The 19,103-nt window shown below is 43.9% G+C and overlaps 1 protein-coding gene across 1 annotated transcript in view; it reads right to left on the bottom strand.

Annotated features, from left to right (window-relative positions):
• The window catches only part of LOC126188011 (BTB/POZ domain-containing protein KCTD3), a 245,802-nt gene that overhangs the window by 42,678 nt on the left and 184,021 nt on the right, over positions 1-19,103 (bottom strand). The window contains exons 8-9 of the mRNA XM_049929427.1: positions 16,148-16,287; positions 15,862-16,048 (exon numbers count right to left, since the gene is read on the bottom strand). Coding sequence (XP_049785384.1) covers positions 15,862-16,048; positions 16,148-16,287 — 327 coding nt within the window. The remainder of the gene's footprint in view (positions 1-15,861; positions 16,049-16,147; positions 16,288-19,103) is intronic.

Raw genomic sequence — 19,103 nt, 5'->3', positions numbered from 1 at the left:
CTTTAGTGTTTCTCAGCTTGTCAAAGTCTATCAAAGAAATTTCAACAACCGGCTTTAAATGGTTACGCTAGAAATATACAACAACCCCCTACATATCACTCACATAGGGATCGTGTGGATGAGATTAGAATAATTACTCCAAGCACAGAGGCATTCAAACAATCATTCTTCCTGCACTCCATATGTGAATGGAACAGGGAGAAATCTTAATAAGTGGTACAATGGGACATACCCTCTACCATGAACCTCATGGTGGTCTGCAGCATATATATGTAAATGTAAAAAACATCTTGGTGTCTACACAAAATGAAATATATTTAAAATGCAGTCTAACTTAATGATGGGAGGTGGCTAAACATTCTTCCTTAGTCTCATGACAGAAAAGAGAACTGATCAAAATAAAGTCACAAAAAGAAGATTTAATTGACATAAGATCTTCACTGAAGTACACTATAAACTATATACTGGTCAGACAATGGAAAGACACCACTTAATTCAGAGGCAAAGTCAGTGGAGCTATTAAGTGTCACTGCTGTAGTGACAGATACTATCAAGTCTTCAATGCACTGTTGCAATACACTTTCATTGTTCCATGTTCCTGTATCACTCCTTTTACATGATTCACTATCTTTTGCCAGTCTTCTGGTGTCACTTTCTCAACTGCATCCTTCAACAGCTGTTTCACTTCACTCAATGTAAATTGTTTATTTTCTGCAGCAATATAACGTTTAATGTGGTGTCACCGCCAGACACCACACTTGCTAGGTGGTAGCCTTTAAATCGGCCGCGGTCCGTTAGTATACGTCGGACCCACGTGTCGCCACTATCAGCGATTGCAGTCCGAGCGCCGCCACATGGCAGGTCTAGAGAGACTTCCTAGCACTCAACCCAGTTGTACAACTGACTCTGCTAGCGATGGTTCACTGACAAAATATGCTCTCATTTGCCGAGACGATAGTTAGCATAGCCTTCAGCTACGTCATTTGCTACGACCTAGCAAGGCGCCATTACCAGTTACTATTGATATTATGAATCATGTACAGTCAAGAGCGATGCTCATCATTAATGGATTAAAGTTAAGTATTCCACCAGCTACGTCTGTTTTTCTAAAGTCTAATTTCCTTGTCCTGTTCCAGACCTCACGCCAGCCTGCGTGAGCTAAAACGCGTGCCTTTCGGCTTCCTCTAGTACCCGGTGTTGGCTCTCCTGCCAACCCACAACAATGGCGACGAGGCCACACCGCGTTCGTAACTATACTGCCCTGATTTACTTGTGTAATGGCTTCGCCACCATCTACGGATGTACTGTCCGAATTTTATCGCTTACAGAATCAGCAGATGCAGGCCTTACTGGATGCCCTTGGACAGCTCGTTCAGGGTCAACGTGCGCTGCCACACGATGCGGCAGCCGCCGCTCCACCGCTAACGCAGCCACTACACGCAGTTGCACCTACTTTTCGTCCTTTTGATGCTGCACTGGAAAGCTGGACAGAGTGATCACGCTAATTTGGATTCCATCTCGCCGCCTACAGAATTCAAGGTAATGAGCGGCAGCCTTTTTCATTGTCCTCCGTCGGGGTGCACAGTACCGTGTGATAGTCAAATTATTTCCCCGACGCGACGTAGCAACTCTGTCCTACGAAGAAATTTTGTCTGCATTAGACGCATATTTCAAAGAATCAGTCAATGTCGTTGCCAAATGGTATACCTTCTTTTGTACAAAACTTACGGCAGGTCAGACTAATCGGGAGTGGGTTGCAACCTTGCAAGGCCTTACTAGGGATTGTGCTTTTGAGTGTCAATGTGGACTCCCTTATTCAGATACTTTGGTACGTGATGCAATTGCACAGAATGTTTCTGATGTTCGTATAAGGGAACAGATTTTGAAACTAGTCAATCCCTCCCTTCAACAAGTGATGGACATATTGGATTGGCAGGACACACTTGACTTTGCTCAGGAATCATTTGAAACTTCGCCACCCGTGTGTCAGGTTAATCGGCCTGCCGGGCGAGCTGCACGGAACAGTAAACAGTCCTCGCGCCCGGCCACGCCACTGCCACCAGGCTCTCAGCCACGTATACCGCGCCGGCAAGCAAATGCAGTGATAAAATCATGCCCGCGGTGTGCTACTAGACATTCGCGTTAGAATTGCCCGTCACGCCAAGCTATTTGCTTTTACTGTAATAAAAAAGGACATGTTCAAAGTGTTTGCCAGAAAAAGCTCAGATCGGAAGCTCAAAACCTTTCCAGGTCCTTTGCTTCGCGCCGGAATCGGAATCGGAATCGACCCAAGGATACTCAGGCTCACGACACTTCGCCCATGGAAATTCATATACACTCCTGGAAATTGAAATAAGAACACCGTGAATTCATTGTCCCAGGAAGGGGAAACTTTATTGACACATTCCTGGGGTCAGATACATCACATGATCAAACTGACAGAACCACAGGCACATAGACACAGGCAACAGAGCATGCACAATGTCGGCACTAGTACAGTGTATATCCACCTTTCGCAGCAATGCAGGCTGCTATTCTCCCATGGAGACGATCGTAGAGATGCTGGATGTAGTCCTGTGGAACGGCTTGCCATGCCATTTCCACCTGGCGCCTCAGTTGGACCAGCGTTCGTGCTGGACGTGCAGACCGCGTGAGACGACGCTTCATCCAGTCCCAAACATGCTCAATGGGGGACAGATCCGGAGATCTTGCTGGCCAGGGTAGTTGACTTACACCTTCTAGAGCACGTTGGGTGGCACGGGATACATGCGGACGTGCATTGTCCTGTTGGAACAGCAAGTTCCCTTGCCGGTCTAGGAATGGTAGAACGATGGGTTCGATGACGGTTTGGATGTACCGTGCACTATTCAGTGTCCCCTCGACGATCACCAGTGGTGTACGGCCAGTGTAGGAGATCGCTCCCCACACCATGATGCCGGGTGTCGGCCCTGTGTGCCTCGGTCGTATGCAGTCCTGATTGTGGCGCTCACCTGCACGGCGCCAAACACGCATACGACCATTATTGGTACCAAGGCAGATGCGACTCTCAACGCTGAAGACGACACGTCTCCATTCGTCCCTCCATTCACGCCTGTCGCGACACCACTGGAGGCGGGCTGCACGATGTTGGGGCGTGAGCGGATGACGGCCTAACGGTGTGCGGGACCGTAGCCCAGCTTCATGGAGACGGTTGCGAATGGTCCTCGCCGATACCCCAGGAGCAACAGTGTCCCTAATTTGCTGGGAAGTGGCGGTGCGGTCCCCTACGGCACTGCGTAGGATCCTACGGTCTTGGCGTGCATCCGTGCGTCGCTGCGGTCCGGTCCCAGTTCGACGGGCACGTGCACCTTCCGCCGACCACTGGCGACAACATCGATGTACTGTGGAGACCTCACGCCCCACGTGTTGAGCAATTCGGCGGTACGTCCACCCGGCCTCCCGCATGCCCACTATACGCCCTCGCTCAAAGTCCGTCAACTGCACATACGGTTCACGTCCACGCTGTCGCAGCATGCTACCAGTGTTAAAGACTGCGATGGAGCTCCGTATGCCACGGCAAACTGGCTGACACTGACGGCGGCGGTGCACAAATGCTGCGCAGCTAGCGCCATTCGACGGCCAACACCGCGGTTCCTGGTGTGTCCGCTGTGCCGTGCGTGTGATCATTGCTTGTACAGCCCTCTCGCAGTGTCCGGAGCAAGTATGGTGGGTCTGACACACCGGTGTCAATGTGTTCTTTTTTCCATTTCCAGGAGAGTAGTTCATGCCACTCTGCCCATTGCCACTCTCTCTAACAGTGACTGTGTTCGTTCCACAAATAGTGTACGTCGACATCGCAGGAACTCCCGTCAAGTCGCAAGTGATGTTGTACCAGTGTCAGTTCACACTGCACGAGACAGTCGCTCTTTTCGTCAGCAAGACAATAGACTTTTTGTGGACTTGGACATTAACGGCAAAGTGATACCATTCCAGCTCGATACCGGGACTGCAGTTTCACTGATGAATCAAGACACTTACAAACTGCTGGGCACACCTCCGTTGCGTGCCGCAACTGTTAAGTTAACTAGCTATTCAGCTCACAAGATCCCTGTGTTAGGACAGTGCAGCCTTCTTGCAACATACAAAGGACAAACAAAACTTGTGTCATTTTACGTCCTTTGTTCTTCCTCTGCAGTGAACTTGTTTGGTTTCGATTTATTTAAGTTGTTTAACTTGTCTATAGTAAATCAGGTCCTATCAGTGAACCAGACTGTGCCTTCAGACAGTGTTTCTCGTCTCTGTGAAGAATTTGTAGACATTTTTGCACCAGGCCTCGGTTGCGCTAAGAACTATAAAGCACATTTGGAACTGAAAGTAAATGCGCAACCGAAATTTTTCAGAGCGCGCAATGTTCCCCACGCATTGCGTGATGAGGTCACAAAAACATTACACGATTTGGAATCACAAGGTGTAATTGAACGTGTGCAGGCTTCTCTCTGGGCATCACCCTTAGTAATTTTACCAAAACCTTCCGGAAAATTGAACCTTTGTGTGGACTTCAAGGCAACAGTGAATCCACAACTAGTGACCGCAACTTTTCCTTTACCCCGCCCGGAAGATCTTTTTGACAAAATGTGCCCGAGTAAATATTTTTCGAAGTTGGACCTAGCAGATGCGTACTTGCAAATACCAGTGGACGAAGAATCCCAGCGCGTTTTGGTGGTTAACACGCATCTTGGTTTGTATCGATTCAAACGACTGCCATTCGGGTGTGCATCCGCCCCTGCATTGTTTCAGCAATATCTACAAACTGTTTGTGCGTCGGTCCCTACTGCAGCAAACTATCTGGACGATATTGTGATCTCCGGAAAGACAGAAGAAGAACATTTAGCCAATCTCAGAACATTATTTCAGGTCTTGCGACAAAATGGTCTTCGCTTGCGGAAGGACAAATGTGTGTTTTTTGCTCATGACTTACCCTATCTGGAACATGTACTCAATGCCCAAGGCATATATCCCAGTCCAGAGCACCTCCGTGCTATACAAGACTTGCCTTTGCCGCAGAATTTGAAGCAGCTACAGAGTGTGCTGGGAAAAATAAATTACTATAACAAATATGTTCCACAGGCCTCTTCCATTTCAGCTCCGCTTCATTGCTTACGCCGTAAAGGTGTTCCGTTCGTCTGGACGGCGGAATGTGAACGCGCCTTTCGCCAGTTGAAATCGGCGTTGCTTTCCAATACTTGCCTTACGCCATTCGATCCCCAGAAGCCCCTTTTGTTGATGGTGGATGCATCGGATTTCGGGATCGGTGCTGTGCTTGCGCACAAAGATGGTTCACACGATCGCCCTATTGCCTTTGCGTCCAAATTGCTCTCGTCTGCGCAATGAAATTATTCACAGATCGAGAAAGAAGCATTGGCTCTCGTATTTGGTGTTACAAAGTTTCGTGATTTCTTGTATGGTCGTCATTTTACCATCATCACAGACCACAAACCTTTGACATCGCTTTTTCATCCGACCACGCCAGTACCTCCACGTACAGCGCATAAATTCATTCGCTGGTCTATTTTCCTCTCACAGGACCGCTACGATATCTTGTATTGGTCCACTGGTACGCACGGAAACGCCGATGTGTTGTCCCGTTTGCCTGTTGCTGAGGATAGATCATTCGATTCCTCCGAACTTGCTTGCATGTTCATTGATTCGGAAGCCGATGACGTGGTCGAATCGTTTCCGATTGATTTTCATTGTGTAGCTACAGCCACAGCTGCCGACCCGGTCCTTGCTACCGTTCTGCGCTTTGTTGCTACGCAATGGCGCTTGTCAAAGTCACGGATCGGGGATCTGTTGGTTCGCCGATTTTTTGCTCATAAGGAGAGACTTTTTGTATGACGTGGTGTTTTGCTGTTGTGTTCTGATAATGATCAGTCCAGGGTCGTGGTCCCACGTCCAATACAGTCCTCTGTCTTACAGCTTCTCCACCAAGGACATTGGGGTATAGTGAGAACAAAACAACTTGCTCATCAGCACTGTACTTGGTTCGGAATCGATGCCGCGATTACGAATATGTGCTCTTCTTGCATGGTGTGTGCCGAACAACAATCGGCACCACCACGGAACTTCTTTGCATGGCCAAAAGCCACTTCCCCATGGCAACGCTTACACATCAATTTTGCTGGTCCATTCTGGGATGCTCGATGGTTGGTTGTGGTAGATTCATTCAGTAATTTTCCTTTTGTTGTCCGGATGTCTTCCACGACGTCATCTGCCACCATCCAAGTGTTATCTGCTATCTTTTGCATCAAAGGTCTTCCACAGACTATTGTTTCCGACAATGGCCCACAATTCATGTCCGCAGAATTTCAGTCATTCTGCAAGGCCAATGGTTTTCAACATCTGACGTCCGCGCCATTTTCGCCACAGTCAAACGGTGCCGCTGAACGATTGGTCAGGACTTTCAAGTCACAGATGTTGAAGTTGAAAGAGTCGCATTCTCGGGAGGACGCGTTATTGCTTTTTTTGTCCTCGTATCGCTCTCAGCCCCGAGATGGTCGCTCGCCGGCTGAGTTGCTCCACGGTCGCCCTCATCGAACCTTGATGTCTTTGCTACATCTGCCGCATCAGGTTCCTGTGCAGCGGCAGACACCTGCTTTTGCCCCAGGTGACGTTGTCTACTACCGTCACTATCGAGGTTCACGGCGTTGGCTCAAAGGGTGCATTCTTCGCTGCCTCGGCCGCGCTATGTATCTGGTTTTGGGGGCCTCTGGTGAGAAGCAACGACATCTCAATCAGCTGCACCTCTGTCGTCGCACGGGATCTGCCGCTCCCCATCTGCTTTCAGCGACAGTGCCGTCCGGTCAGCGCCCTGGGGACCCATCTACTGGCTCGCCTCAGCCCCAGGTGTTACCGACGCTGCCTTCCATTTTGCCCCATGGCGACGCGCTGCCGCCACCTGTTCTCCCGCCGGCGACGCCCGCAGTGGATGCATCGCTGCAACCGCCGGGCGCCTCTCTGGGTCACGCACCGCCGATCGCTTCCCGTGTCCAGTTGTCCTCCAGCATGGAACTCGTGCCCACTCCGGACCATATGTCGTCTTCGCCCGTCGGGTGCCCCGGCCCGATAGAGGTCGACCCTTCGGCCCCTCCTGTCTCTCTACGGGCGCATACACTGCATGTTGGCGTGCACCCTGGAGCAGGTTTTCAGGCATTTCCTAGCTCCCTGCGGTCCGAATGGCAGGGTGCGGGTGGGACAGCCTCGCCTGTTGTTAGGCGGACTTTAGGGACGTCGAACGGATGTGCAGAACTATAGACCTATATCTCTAACGTCGATCAGTTGTAGAATTTTGGAACACGTATTGTGTTCGAATATAATGACTTTTCTCGAGACCAGAAATCTACTCTGTAGGAATCAGCATGGGTTTCGAAAAAGACGGTCATGTGAAACCCAGCTCGCGCTATTCGTCCACGAGACTCAGAGGGCCATGGACATGGGTTCACAGGTAGATGCCGTGTTTCTTGACTTCCGCAAGGCGTTCGATACAGTTCCCCACAGTCGTTTAATGAACAAAGTAAGAGCATATGGACTATCAGACCAATTGTGTGACTGGATTGAGGAGTTCCTAGATAACAGGATGCAGCATGTCATTCTCAATGGAGAGAAGTCTTCCGAAGTAAGAGTGATTTCAGGTGTGCCGCAGGGGAGTGTCATAGGACCGTTGCTATTCACAATATACATAAATGACCTGGTGGATGACATCGGAAGTTCACTGAGGCTTTTTGCAGATGATGCTGTGGTGTATCGAGAGGTTGTAACAATGGAAAATTGTACTGAAATGCAGGAGGATCTGCAGCAAATTGACGCATGGTGCAGGGAATGGCAATTGAACCTCAATGTAGACAAGTGTAATGTGCTGCGAATTCATAGAAAGATAAATCCCTTATCATTTAGCTACAAAATAGCAGGTCAGCAACTGGAAGCAGTTAATACCATAAATTATCTGGGAGTACGCATTAGGAGTGATTTAAAATGGAATGATCATATAAAGTTGATCGTCGGTAAAGCAGATGCCAGACTGAGATTCATTGGAAGAATCCTAAGGAAATGCAATCTGAAAACAAAGGAAGTAGGTTACAGTACACTTGTTCGCCCACTGCTTGAATACTGCTCAACAGTGTGGGATACATACCAGATAGGGTTGATAGAAGATATAGAGAAGATCCAACGGAGAGCAGCGCGCTTCGTTACAGGATCATTTAGTAATCGTGAAAGCGTTACGGAGATGATAGATAAACTCCAGTGGAAGACTCTGCAGGAGAGACGCTCAGTAGCTCGGTACGGGCTTTTGTCAAAGTTTCGAGAACATACCTTCACCGAAGAGTCAAGCAGTATATTGCTCCCTCCTACGTATATCTTGCGAAGAGACCATGAGGATAAAATCAGAGAGATTAGAGCCCACACAGAGGCATACCGACAATCCTTCTTTCCACGAACAATACGAGACTGGAATAGAAGGGAGAACCGATAGAGGTACTCAAGGTACCCTCCGGCACACACCGTCAGGTGGTTTGCGGAGTATGGATGTAGATGTAGATGTAGATGTAGGCTCCCCACCTCGTCGCATACGTCAACATGGGGTCCTCCCCACGGCAGGCGGAAGCCTTATGCCACAACCGTCCGCCGATTTGCGGGGGAGGAATGTGGTGTCACCACCAGACACCACACTAGCTATGGTGGTAGCCTTTAAATCAGCCGCGGTCCGTTAGTATACGTTGGACCCGGGTGTCGCCACTATCAGCGATTGCAGACTGAGCGCCGCCACACGGCAGGTCTAGAGAGACTTCCTAGCACTCGCCCCAGTTGTACAACCGACTTTGCTAGCGATGGTTCACTGACAAAATACGCTCTCATTTACCGAGATGATAGTTAGCATAGCCTTCAGCTACGTCATTTGCTACGACCTAGCAAGGCGCCATTACCAGTTACTATTGATATTATGAATCATGTACAGTCAAGAGCGACGATCATCATTAATGGATTAAAGTTAAGTATTCCACCAGCTACGTCTGTTTTTCTAAAGTCTAATTTCCTTGTCCTGTTCCAGACCTCACGCCAGCCTGCGTGAGCTAAAACGCATGCCTTTCGGCTTGCTCTAGTACCCGGTGTTGGCTCTCCTGCCAACCCACAACATTTAACATGAGCCCACATCAGTTCTATGGCGTTGAAGTGGCAATGGTAGTGAGGCAATATGAGCACTTTATGCCCATATTTTTTTGATATTTCATCCACACTGTAAATGGGGTTCTTTGCTTTGCGTTGTGACACAAGTTCTAATAATTCTGCCCTTGTCAAGTTACTGTTAATGCATATCTTACATTTCTCTAGTCAGCAAACAATGTCACTTTTCTTTACTGCCATTGTCGGCGGCTTGTCTTGTATAACTGAATGATATGGAGCATTATCCATGACAGTTACAGAGTTTTTTTGTTAAGTTTTGAAGCAAAATGTCTTCAAATCATTTCACAAAAGTATTGTGCTTCATCTCTTTGCTGTAGGTGGAGGTCATATTTGAGGTGAATAACAGCAGACAATTAGAAATAAAACCTTTTGAATTTCTGGCAAGTGCTACAATTATTGTCTGTTAAGCCTTTTTTTAAACTGTCCCACATTCATCCATGTTTCATCAAGCCAAACAATATCATTAAAATTTGTGCCTACTAATTTTCTAAGTGGCATTGCCAAACTGCAATAATATATCTTGGCTTTCCATTCACAACTTTTGACCTGAAATGGATTCATAGTGGAATCCCAATTTTTCCACAAGTCATAACAAGGACAATTTACTACCCTGAAATAGGTCTGCCGCTACAAGGGTAGCATGTAGCTTTTTGAGTGCCACACACTCCTTCCTTGAATAATACAAATAACATCTTCCTTGAAAGTGTTGAGATTTGTGGCCCTCTTCTCGAGGCACTTCTTCTTCCCAGGTGTCTCTAACTTAGAAGATGCACCTGATTCTTCTTTTGCAAATTTCTCCTTGCAGATTCTTATCATTGATCATTTGCAAATTTGTAGAGCAGTTGTAGTTCACTCCAGCACTTTATCCAAAGAAAATAGAGATGCTCCTGCATCCCTCTCTCTCTCTCTCTCTCTAAAAATAGTCCCTCATGGAACACACAAATTCATGTGACTGACTGTGTATAATCACACCATGTCTGACACTTTTTGAAAGTTCTTAGGAGAGTGAAGCCTCGGTCTACCCCTCTTTCGACTACTTTGATCACACATCGTAAGGCACACGAAGACGAAAGTCGCCCAAATCTTTCCCTACAAAGGCCCATTGAGGACAGGCTGGCACAATGCTTTAGGCAGAGCAACTCAGTGCAGCAGAAGTGGCAACATAGTGGGAGCCAACCGTACCAGGCTTCCATTGGTGTATAAGTGGCAGGATCCATGCAGCCTGCTACCTGTCAAGAGACAATTAGCTAAATCAGACTATACATAGCATGCTCTGTACTCTAAAATGAAGTCTTCCACAAGGATTGCAATTTCTGGAGCTCTGGCGGTTGTCAGAGCTTTGGTGACAGTGTAGTGGGTTATGTAGTCAGTGGTGACTATTAACCATCAATTCTCATTTGTCAACTTCAGAAACACTCCCAAGAGGTCAATTTCATTCTGGTGGAAAAGGTGCTGCTGCAGGCGGAATTGGTACCAGATGACCCAGAGATAAGTGTGGCACATGCTTCCATAACTATCATTCCTTACAGTGGCTCACACAGTGTCTAACAAATCTGTAGAGACCTGGTCAGTGATACCTGCTTCTAATTCTGTCTACAGTCTTCACAAATTTCAGGCAATCAGAAGTTGGAGTGTTGTGGAAAAATTTCATGATAGCAGGCCGTAGATGAGCTGGGATGATGACTAACCATTTCTGCCTCATCAGATCATAGTTCCTGTTACATAATGTTCTATTTATTAACTGGAATTCTCCTTTGGCCAGTTCCTCAATCTTCAAGGCCTCTGCGGGTTTCAGCAATGCTGGATCTTCCCTCTGTTCAGCAGCAATGTCATTTAATGCAATGACGACTGAACTTTCATCAGTTCTATTGGATTCCTTGAAATGCAGTCAGTATCCACTTTTGTGTAACTCTATGGTATCATACTCCTGAAGCCTCAGTCCCCGTCTCACCAGTTGATCTAACAGACCCTTAAGGATAGTCAGCCAGCAGAGAGAATGGTGATCCAGCAAAACAGTGAATGGTTTGCCAAATAAATATGTACAGAATTTGTTGCTGACCCAAATAACTGCAAGGAACTCTTTCTCAGTTGTAAATCATTTCCTCTCAGATTTGTATGGTATTCCAGAAGCATACACTATCACCTTTTCAGCATCTTCCTGGATTTATACAATAACTGCATCTATCCCATAACTGCTAGTGTACGTGTTAAGTTCTGTCCACGAATTCTCATCATACAATTCTAGGACGGGAGAGGATGTTGGCACCTCCTTAAGTACAAGGTAAGATCTTTCTTACACCTCATTTCATGAAAATCTGCATCCTCTGCAGCAATCCTTCCTAGGAATGTGCTTCAGTATAGCAATCCCTTATGAATTGTTGGTAGTAGGAGCACATCCCAAGAAAATTTCTCACATACAAATGTGCTAAGAAGTGAGAAAATGTGTGACTGCTCTTATATTCTCTGGATCGGGATGGACTCCATCATCATTCAGTAGGTGCACCAAGATTTTTTTTTTCTTGGGTGGTGGAAAGGCACTTTTTCATATTCAAGTGGGTACGTGCAGTCTGAACACACTTCAAGCGACTGTCAGGTGACTTAGATGTTTTCCAAATGTCTTTCAAACAATGACAAGATCATCCAGACAGCAAACATACATTGTCCATTTAAGGTGTCAAAGCAGGTTTTCCATCATACCCTCGAAGATGGCTGGTGTGTTACATAGTACCTATGGTGTAACTATGAACACATAGAAGCCGTCAGGAGTAACGTGAAGGCAGTCTTTTCCCAGTCAGCTTTGTCAACCTCAATTTGTTAGTGACCTGGATTCAAGTCCATAGCTGAGAAATACTTTGTTCCCTCCAAGCACTCTAGTGCACTATCAATGAACAAGCTTAAAATTTTTGTTCCTCTGCAGGGCGTGATAGTAGAGGAGTTGGTTGTACCTGTGTTTATCGTGTCTGGGTTGTCCTCTGATGACTGTGGCATCAGTCCTAGTTTGCCAGTTCTGTTCTTCTTGGTGTGTTTGACTGGTGACAGAAACTAACACTGAAGATCGATACACATTTTCTTCAACAGTGTGTCTTACCTCCTGATGTATGGGGACAGCACTCATGGCTACTATCCCTTGCTTACTGGGTCCAACAATCCTGGTTGCCATAAACTGCAGTTTCTCTTCCCTTACAACCTGGCGTATGAGAGATGTGGCCTTTCACCAACTGCCACAGGAACTATATTTGGGAGTTGATCATACCTCTTTTGTCGAACTCTTTTCTGTTGCATTTCCTCGAAGCACTGGCACCAGCCAATGAATTCCTCTGTTGCTGTGGTATCCTTTACCAGAAGAGCTTGGTACATGTTCACTATGACTCCCTTCATCACGTATGAGATTTTGTCAGCTTCTGTCACATCTGAATTCACAATGTGCCTTAGGGTCAAAACTTGTTGTATGTAAGAATGTGTCATCTCCCTGTGATGATGACACCTTTTCTTCCACTCAGCGCATTTGCTGCTGATTGTTCGCAAATGTTTCCTTCAGTTTGACCTGGAATCTATTCCAGTTATTGAGCTTCTCTTTGTTGCTCTTGAACCACTGTTTAGGGCTAAGTATGTATCTGCCAAATACATCATGTCATCCCGTCTGATGACTCGGTCAAATCCTTTCAGCCATTGTTTCAGGTCCTGAGCAATATCTCCAGTAAACACTGAAGGGTGTTGGAAGTACAGCTAATTTGCTGCTTTTTTGGACTCCACTGATCTCTGAGTAAATGTTGCTGTTGTTGTTGTTGTTGTTGTGGTCTTCAGTCCTGAGACTGGTTTGATGCAGCTCTCCATGCTACTCTATCCCGTGCAAGCTTCTTCATCTCCCAGTACCTACCGCAACCTACATCTTTCTGAATCTGCTTAGTGTATTCATCTCTTGGTCTCCCTCTACGATTTTTACCCTCCACGCTGCCCTCCAATACTAACTTGGTGATCCCTTGATGCCTCAGAACATGTCCTACCAACCAATCCCTTCTTCTAGTCAGGTTGTGCCACAAACTTCTCTTCTCCCCAATCCTATTCAATACTTCCTCATTAGTTATGTGATCTACCCATCTAATCTTTAGCATTCTTCTGTAGCACCACATTTCAAAAGCTTCTATTCTCTTCTTGTCCAAACTATTTATCGTCCATGTTTCACTTCCATACATGGCTACACTCCATACAAATCCTTTCAAAAATGACTTCCTGACACTTAAATCTATACTCGATGTTAACAAATTTCTCTTCTTCAGAAACGCTTTCCTTCCCATTGCCAGTCTACATTTTATATCATCTCTACTTCGACCATCATCTGAGTAAATAGACCATGGGAACTATGTACAGCTTATATTCCAGTTCCCAGTTTTGTCCATGTAGCTTATGTTGTCTAGTTGGAACCATGCTCATGTAGATATTTTGAGGTATCTGGCACCTCCAGCAAACAATGTCATGTCATAAGAATCAAGTCCAAACCCGAAAACAGGGTTGTCAATGAAATACAATATTTTGCACTTGAAGCTCGTTTATTATGAACAGCAACATAGAGCCATAACAGAATTGATCTCCTAGATGGAGAGTGTTGCTATTTATGCAAATATTGAAATTCTAGATTATACAAACATTATGGACATAAGAACTTCCCAGAAATGATAAATATTAAATGAAAAATAATTGTGGGTGATCGACCTGTTAAATGCCAGCCAGTGACGTCAACTGTTACATCACACACTATGTAGCACAGTTCATTTCATCAGTAGTTTATACACTATAACAATAAGTCCTTGATTCTCAGGAATAAATTAAAATTAAAATAACTAATGACACAAAATGAGAGTATTAATTTATTTTTAAGGTTTTAATCTACATGGAATCCTTTAGACGCTCTTCAATTTGTGGCTACCTTAGTGTGCCTCGAGATTTAGCCACAATGAGTGGGAAAATCTCCTACATTTACAGCCAAATCAGCATTTTCTATTACTCTTATCCTGTAACAACACTATTTTAGATGTTTGTGGCTACCTCAGTAGTCTCACATTTTAGCTTCACCAAGTGGGGGAAATCATCTACACTTACAGCCGCGTGACCATTTTTATACAAATTTTACTGCATAACAACACTGTCCGATATCTTCTAGTATGAACAGTCCTCTATGAGCCAGCACTGTTCTGTACAGTTTCCATACATAATCTGTTTGTATGCTATTTACTTAAATAACATATGATACTGCAATTAAAACAACTTGTCATCATAGTTATACATGGATAAGATACTATTCTATTACTAGTTAGTAATGTTTCAATATTAAATCAAACTGCAATTACGTATGAGACTATTCTGGAGGTGCTTTCTTCAAGAAACAACACTTCACTATTCTCTGTGGTTCTACATTAACTTACACTCATACATTTATTCGAGGTCACAGCCACTTTCACATGTCATATCATATTAGATGTTTACCATTCTTAGTATACTAAAGTACAGAGAGAAACAAATAATTTTCAGTATTATTTTTAAGTGGGAATAATAAAAATGGAAGACAAAGGAAGACAAGTTCATGTTACAGTGATTTAAGATAAGGTTGCAGCTTATAACCACTGTGTTAAACTTTTACTTCAAAGAAATAACAAAATAATGTAATTGGATAGATAAGAAAATCTATTTGCCAAGGGGCGGCAGGAGAACACACACATAAAAGAAGTATGCGAAAGAAAACTTTGCAACAGAAATAAAAGTCAAGGGGACAGATATCAACACTAAGATTTGCAGATGTCATAACCCTACTGACTGGATGTAAAGACGACATAGAACACATGCTGATAGGATGGGATAATATAATTAGAGGAAAGTATGACTAGCAGATAAACAAAAAAACAGGTGAAGCTGATGATGAGTAGCATAAAGGAGAATTACAGCAAAATAGTGGCCCACACAAAGTGGAAGAAGTTAAAGAATCTACTATCTATGAAGTGAGTTTACACAGGGCAGCCAAAGCGAGGAAGATTCAAAAATAAACTGATGCAGGTAAAGAAGACTTTCTTCAACAAAAGAGCTTCACTGATACCAGATACTGATTTGGAGTTGAAGAACCAGTTCCTGAAAGTGTGCATTTAGAGCACAGCAGCATTTGGAAGTGAAAAGTGAACCATCAGAAATTTAGAGATGAAGAAGCTAAAAGAATTTCAAAGGCAGTGCTATCTAAGAATATTAGAAATGTAATGTTTTTGCTCATAATTCATATTTTGGAATAACTGCCATACTGTCTTCCTTGGAGAAAAATTTATGAGGAGATATGCAGCCTGTGGTTCATGTGTTACAATATAATGTAACACTAGTTAGCAGAAAAACATTCAATGGTAATGATGCTGCTGGATCAGCATGACAGCAAAATTCCATTAATATGTCCTAGTTGCAGCTTGAGCAAGGCACAAATTAAAGTTTTTACAACATCAAATGCACATAAACCTATGGTATGTAATGCATATCCGATATAATACATCATTCATACGTTGGGCAACTAAATTTTCAAATGTAGTTGACAGTTACAGGAATTGCTTGTCTGTTACCTGATAACGTGCAATCGAAATATAACACCAACACTAGAAAAAACTGAGACACACATACCACAGTCATTTCCTGCTGCATAACTGATATTTGGTTCCACTTCATCCAATGAAACAATTTTAAATGAGGCAACAGGTGTGGAGCCAGGCTGGGTGGAAAGCATTCCTCTAAATCGAGTTACACTCCAGGTACGAACATGGTTATACTCACTGCACACAGATACTAAAAATTTCTCTGACAGTGTGACCTGAAAGAAAGGAGGGGAGAATAATTCCACTATCATAAGTCATCTAACAGGAATATTTAGGTGACCACTAAAGAAAAAAAAATCAGAAAAATTGCATACCTTTGTGACAGGACTCTGATGAACTGTGAATGTCTGGAAAAGCTGGGGCCCATGTCCTACAGTTTCTGGGTGCTGAACGATAACACGCACTGTTCCTGAACTTGTTCCATATGCTATTTCAATCCAGTTACCACACAAACCTGAAGGCAAAAAGATACCAATAGCTGTGTAAGAAATGGATAAAATAAAAGTTTTCATGTGAAACGCATATAACAGAACTAGGAGATCTCTCCAATTAAAATATGAGATAAACCAAAATACCAATAATTTATACAAAATAGGATTCTCTGATGTCACAAATAAAAATCAGTTGGATGGTACAAATGAAACACAGAAACAAATGGTATTCAGTTAAACTACAAAGGATGAGATGAGGAAAAAACAGCAGAGCAAATAAATGATCACTTTTATTCATTCAGAACAAAGTAAATAAAACAAAACATCAAATGAAAATTAAAAAAGTGAGAGGGGCAGTGTTCAAAGACAACAACAACGCAACAAGAACACACACGCACACATACACACGAGGAGGGAGGGGAAAGGGGGGGGGCATGTTGCAAGCACCCATCAGACACTTCTACAAATAATTTATTTTGCTGTCTTCACTGATTCCTCTTTCTCAGTTACCCTTTTTTTTCCCTTCCACTATTCTTATTTTCTGTATTGATATTATTCTTCCTATCTTGTTGATCTTCCATTAATGGCCAACATTCCTTAACTCAAAGCCACGTTACGATGTAACAACTGACATTAATTCACCTCTTTTGTTGTCCCATCTGAGGATACATATCTGCCAAAACTGACACTGTGATCATTTCCATCTTGTCTTCCAACACAGAATGACCAACCTCTACTAAGGTATTCATCAGAACTTCAATTTCACAAATGAAATGTCATTTGTGTGTATGATGATATTAGTTTATCATTTATCAGCTCATTGTATACTTCAAAGTCATGCCAAAGACATTTTAAGTTAGAATGACTTGTTTACTTATAAATAATTAAAACTTACTTTTTTTGCAATTTATGGTGAAATGAGCAGCCAAATAGCAGAAGAGATATATATCCAGCATCATACACTTTCTGAGCTCTGCAAGGATAGTAGCAGAACAGTTGCTACCAGATACATTTGTGATGTTTAACCAAGTGTATTAGGCATTGGTAAATGTCACAGATGGTTTTCCAAGTTCAAATTGGGTAATTTTGATCTTTCTGATTCATACTGATCAGAAAGGTCAATAGCTTTAGACAATGACATGTTAAGGGCAAAAGTGGAAGTGAATCCATGTCAGACAATCAAGGAACTGTCAAACACTCTTAGACAACCTTGGTCGATCGTCCAATAACATTTGCAGCAAACCAGTAAAAACAAAGAAAGCTAACCAGTCCACCACATCCAACTTACTGCTTCAGCGGCACAATAAAGAAGCTTTTTTTGATCACATCAATGCAGATGAAAAATAGATCCTCTATGATAATGCAAAATGCAAAGTGTGGTGGTTGACTCTGAATGAATTGCCACTAATTGTTTAAGTACAGTAAAGCCAGGTTTACACATAAAAAAGGCACTTTTGTGTGTCTGGTAGAGTATTCAAAGGGTCATTCATTTTGAAGAGCTAATTAGATATACTGTGAATGCAGGACATTTACTGCGAACAACTGGATCATAATTACCAGGCCTAAACCTGTGGTAACATACTGTTACTACACCCTCCACCCAACAGTTTCCACCCTCTCTGTCCCATCATCTCCTCCCCATTCTCATTTCCCACCCTGTTTATTTGTAGCCCTCTTTCAATGCATCTGCCCATCTTTCCCTGCTCCTTTCCTTTTTTTCTCCACCTCCCTGCCCAACAACCTCCTGACATAGCATCTGTTGGCAGTCTAGTCCCTGCATATTCCATCAGACAGCGTTTGCCTCTCTCCCCACCCATACACTACTATACCTCCCCTTCCCAACCCCTCCAGATTGCTGCTTACGTTCCACGGGATGTTGCATTCTGGTCCAAGATGCTGGAGTTGGCTGTTCTGTGTGCCTGAGGTGTGCTTGCCCTTTTTTTTTTTTTTGTGTGTGTGTGTGTGTGTGTGTGTGTGTGTGTGTGTCTTTTACGATGAAGGGATGAAGGTTGTGGCTGAAAGCTTTATGTGAGAGTCTTTTAATTGTGCCTGTCTGCAACTTGACATGTCCTCTTTACAGTAAGTAGCAATCCATCTTTTTCTACATTATTAGTATTTTGTTTTAGTTTGACAGAAATGTAGTCATTGTACAAGAGGTCGAAATGAATAAAAAGAAAACTATTTGAAACATTTGGGGCTCTGTACCTCAAACTCAATATTTTTCAACTCAGTAGTCGTTCCACAGAAGAGCTCAGTTATGACTGTCACACTGCTTAATGCAAAACAACATTGTTGTAAACCCACTGCACACAGTGACTGATCACTCGATACAATTATGCATTTGGCTGGTGAGGTCACTAATCATGATGTGGAAGGATGCATCTTCCAACACCAAGAAATCTTACAAAACATCCATGGCAGATTGAAGCACTGCCTAGGACCAAAACTCTCATCTGTCACAACCTGCTGATTTTTACAGCAAACACTCCAGTGTGCCCGCTGACGATGAATCTGTACTAAGTAGCTTTCTCCTGGACTGTGATCTGTACTTTGTTTTTACCTACTATTGATGTTTGGTTAGCACAAGGACATGCCTGTCTGCCTAATGTGGGGCTGCAGTCACTCACCGTTAACCCAACGTTGTGTTTTGAGTGAACAAACAAATGGTGTATGGGTGCACTGAGAGTTTGGTTCGTATCCATTTGCTTCCCAGTCCGCATCCAGGAGTGTCTTATTTTCTGCATTTCCATGAGACTCAAGAACTATTACTTTCTGTCATGTAATTGTAAATATGTTGTGCTGAACAAATTCTTTATTGTTGAAGAAGCAGACAAGTAAC

This window comes from Schistocerca cancellata, chromosome 5 (assembly GCF_023864275.1).
Source record: "Schistocerca cancellata isolate TAMUIC-IGC-003103 chromosome 5, iqSchCanc2.1, whole genome shotgun sequence".
Taxonomy (NCBI): domain Eukaryota; kingdom Metazoa; phylum Arthropoda; class Insecta; order Orthoptera; family Acrididae; genus Schistocerca; species Schistocerca cancellata.
The sequence above is the reverse complement of the archived record's forward strand: the minus strand, read 5'-3'. Positions and strand labels throughout refer to the sequence as shown.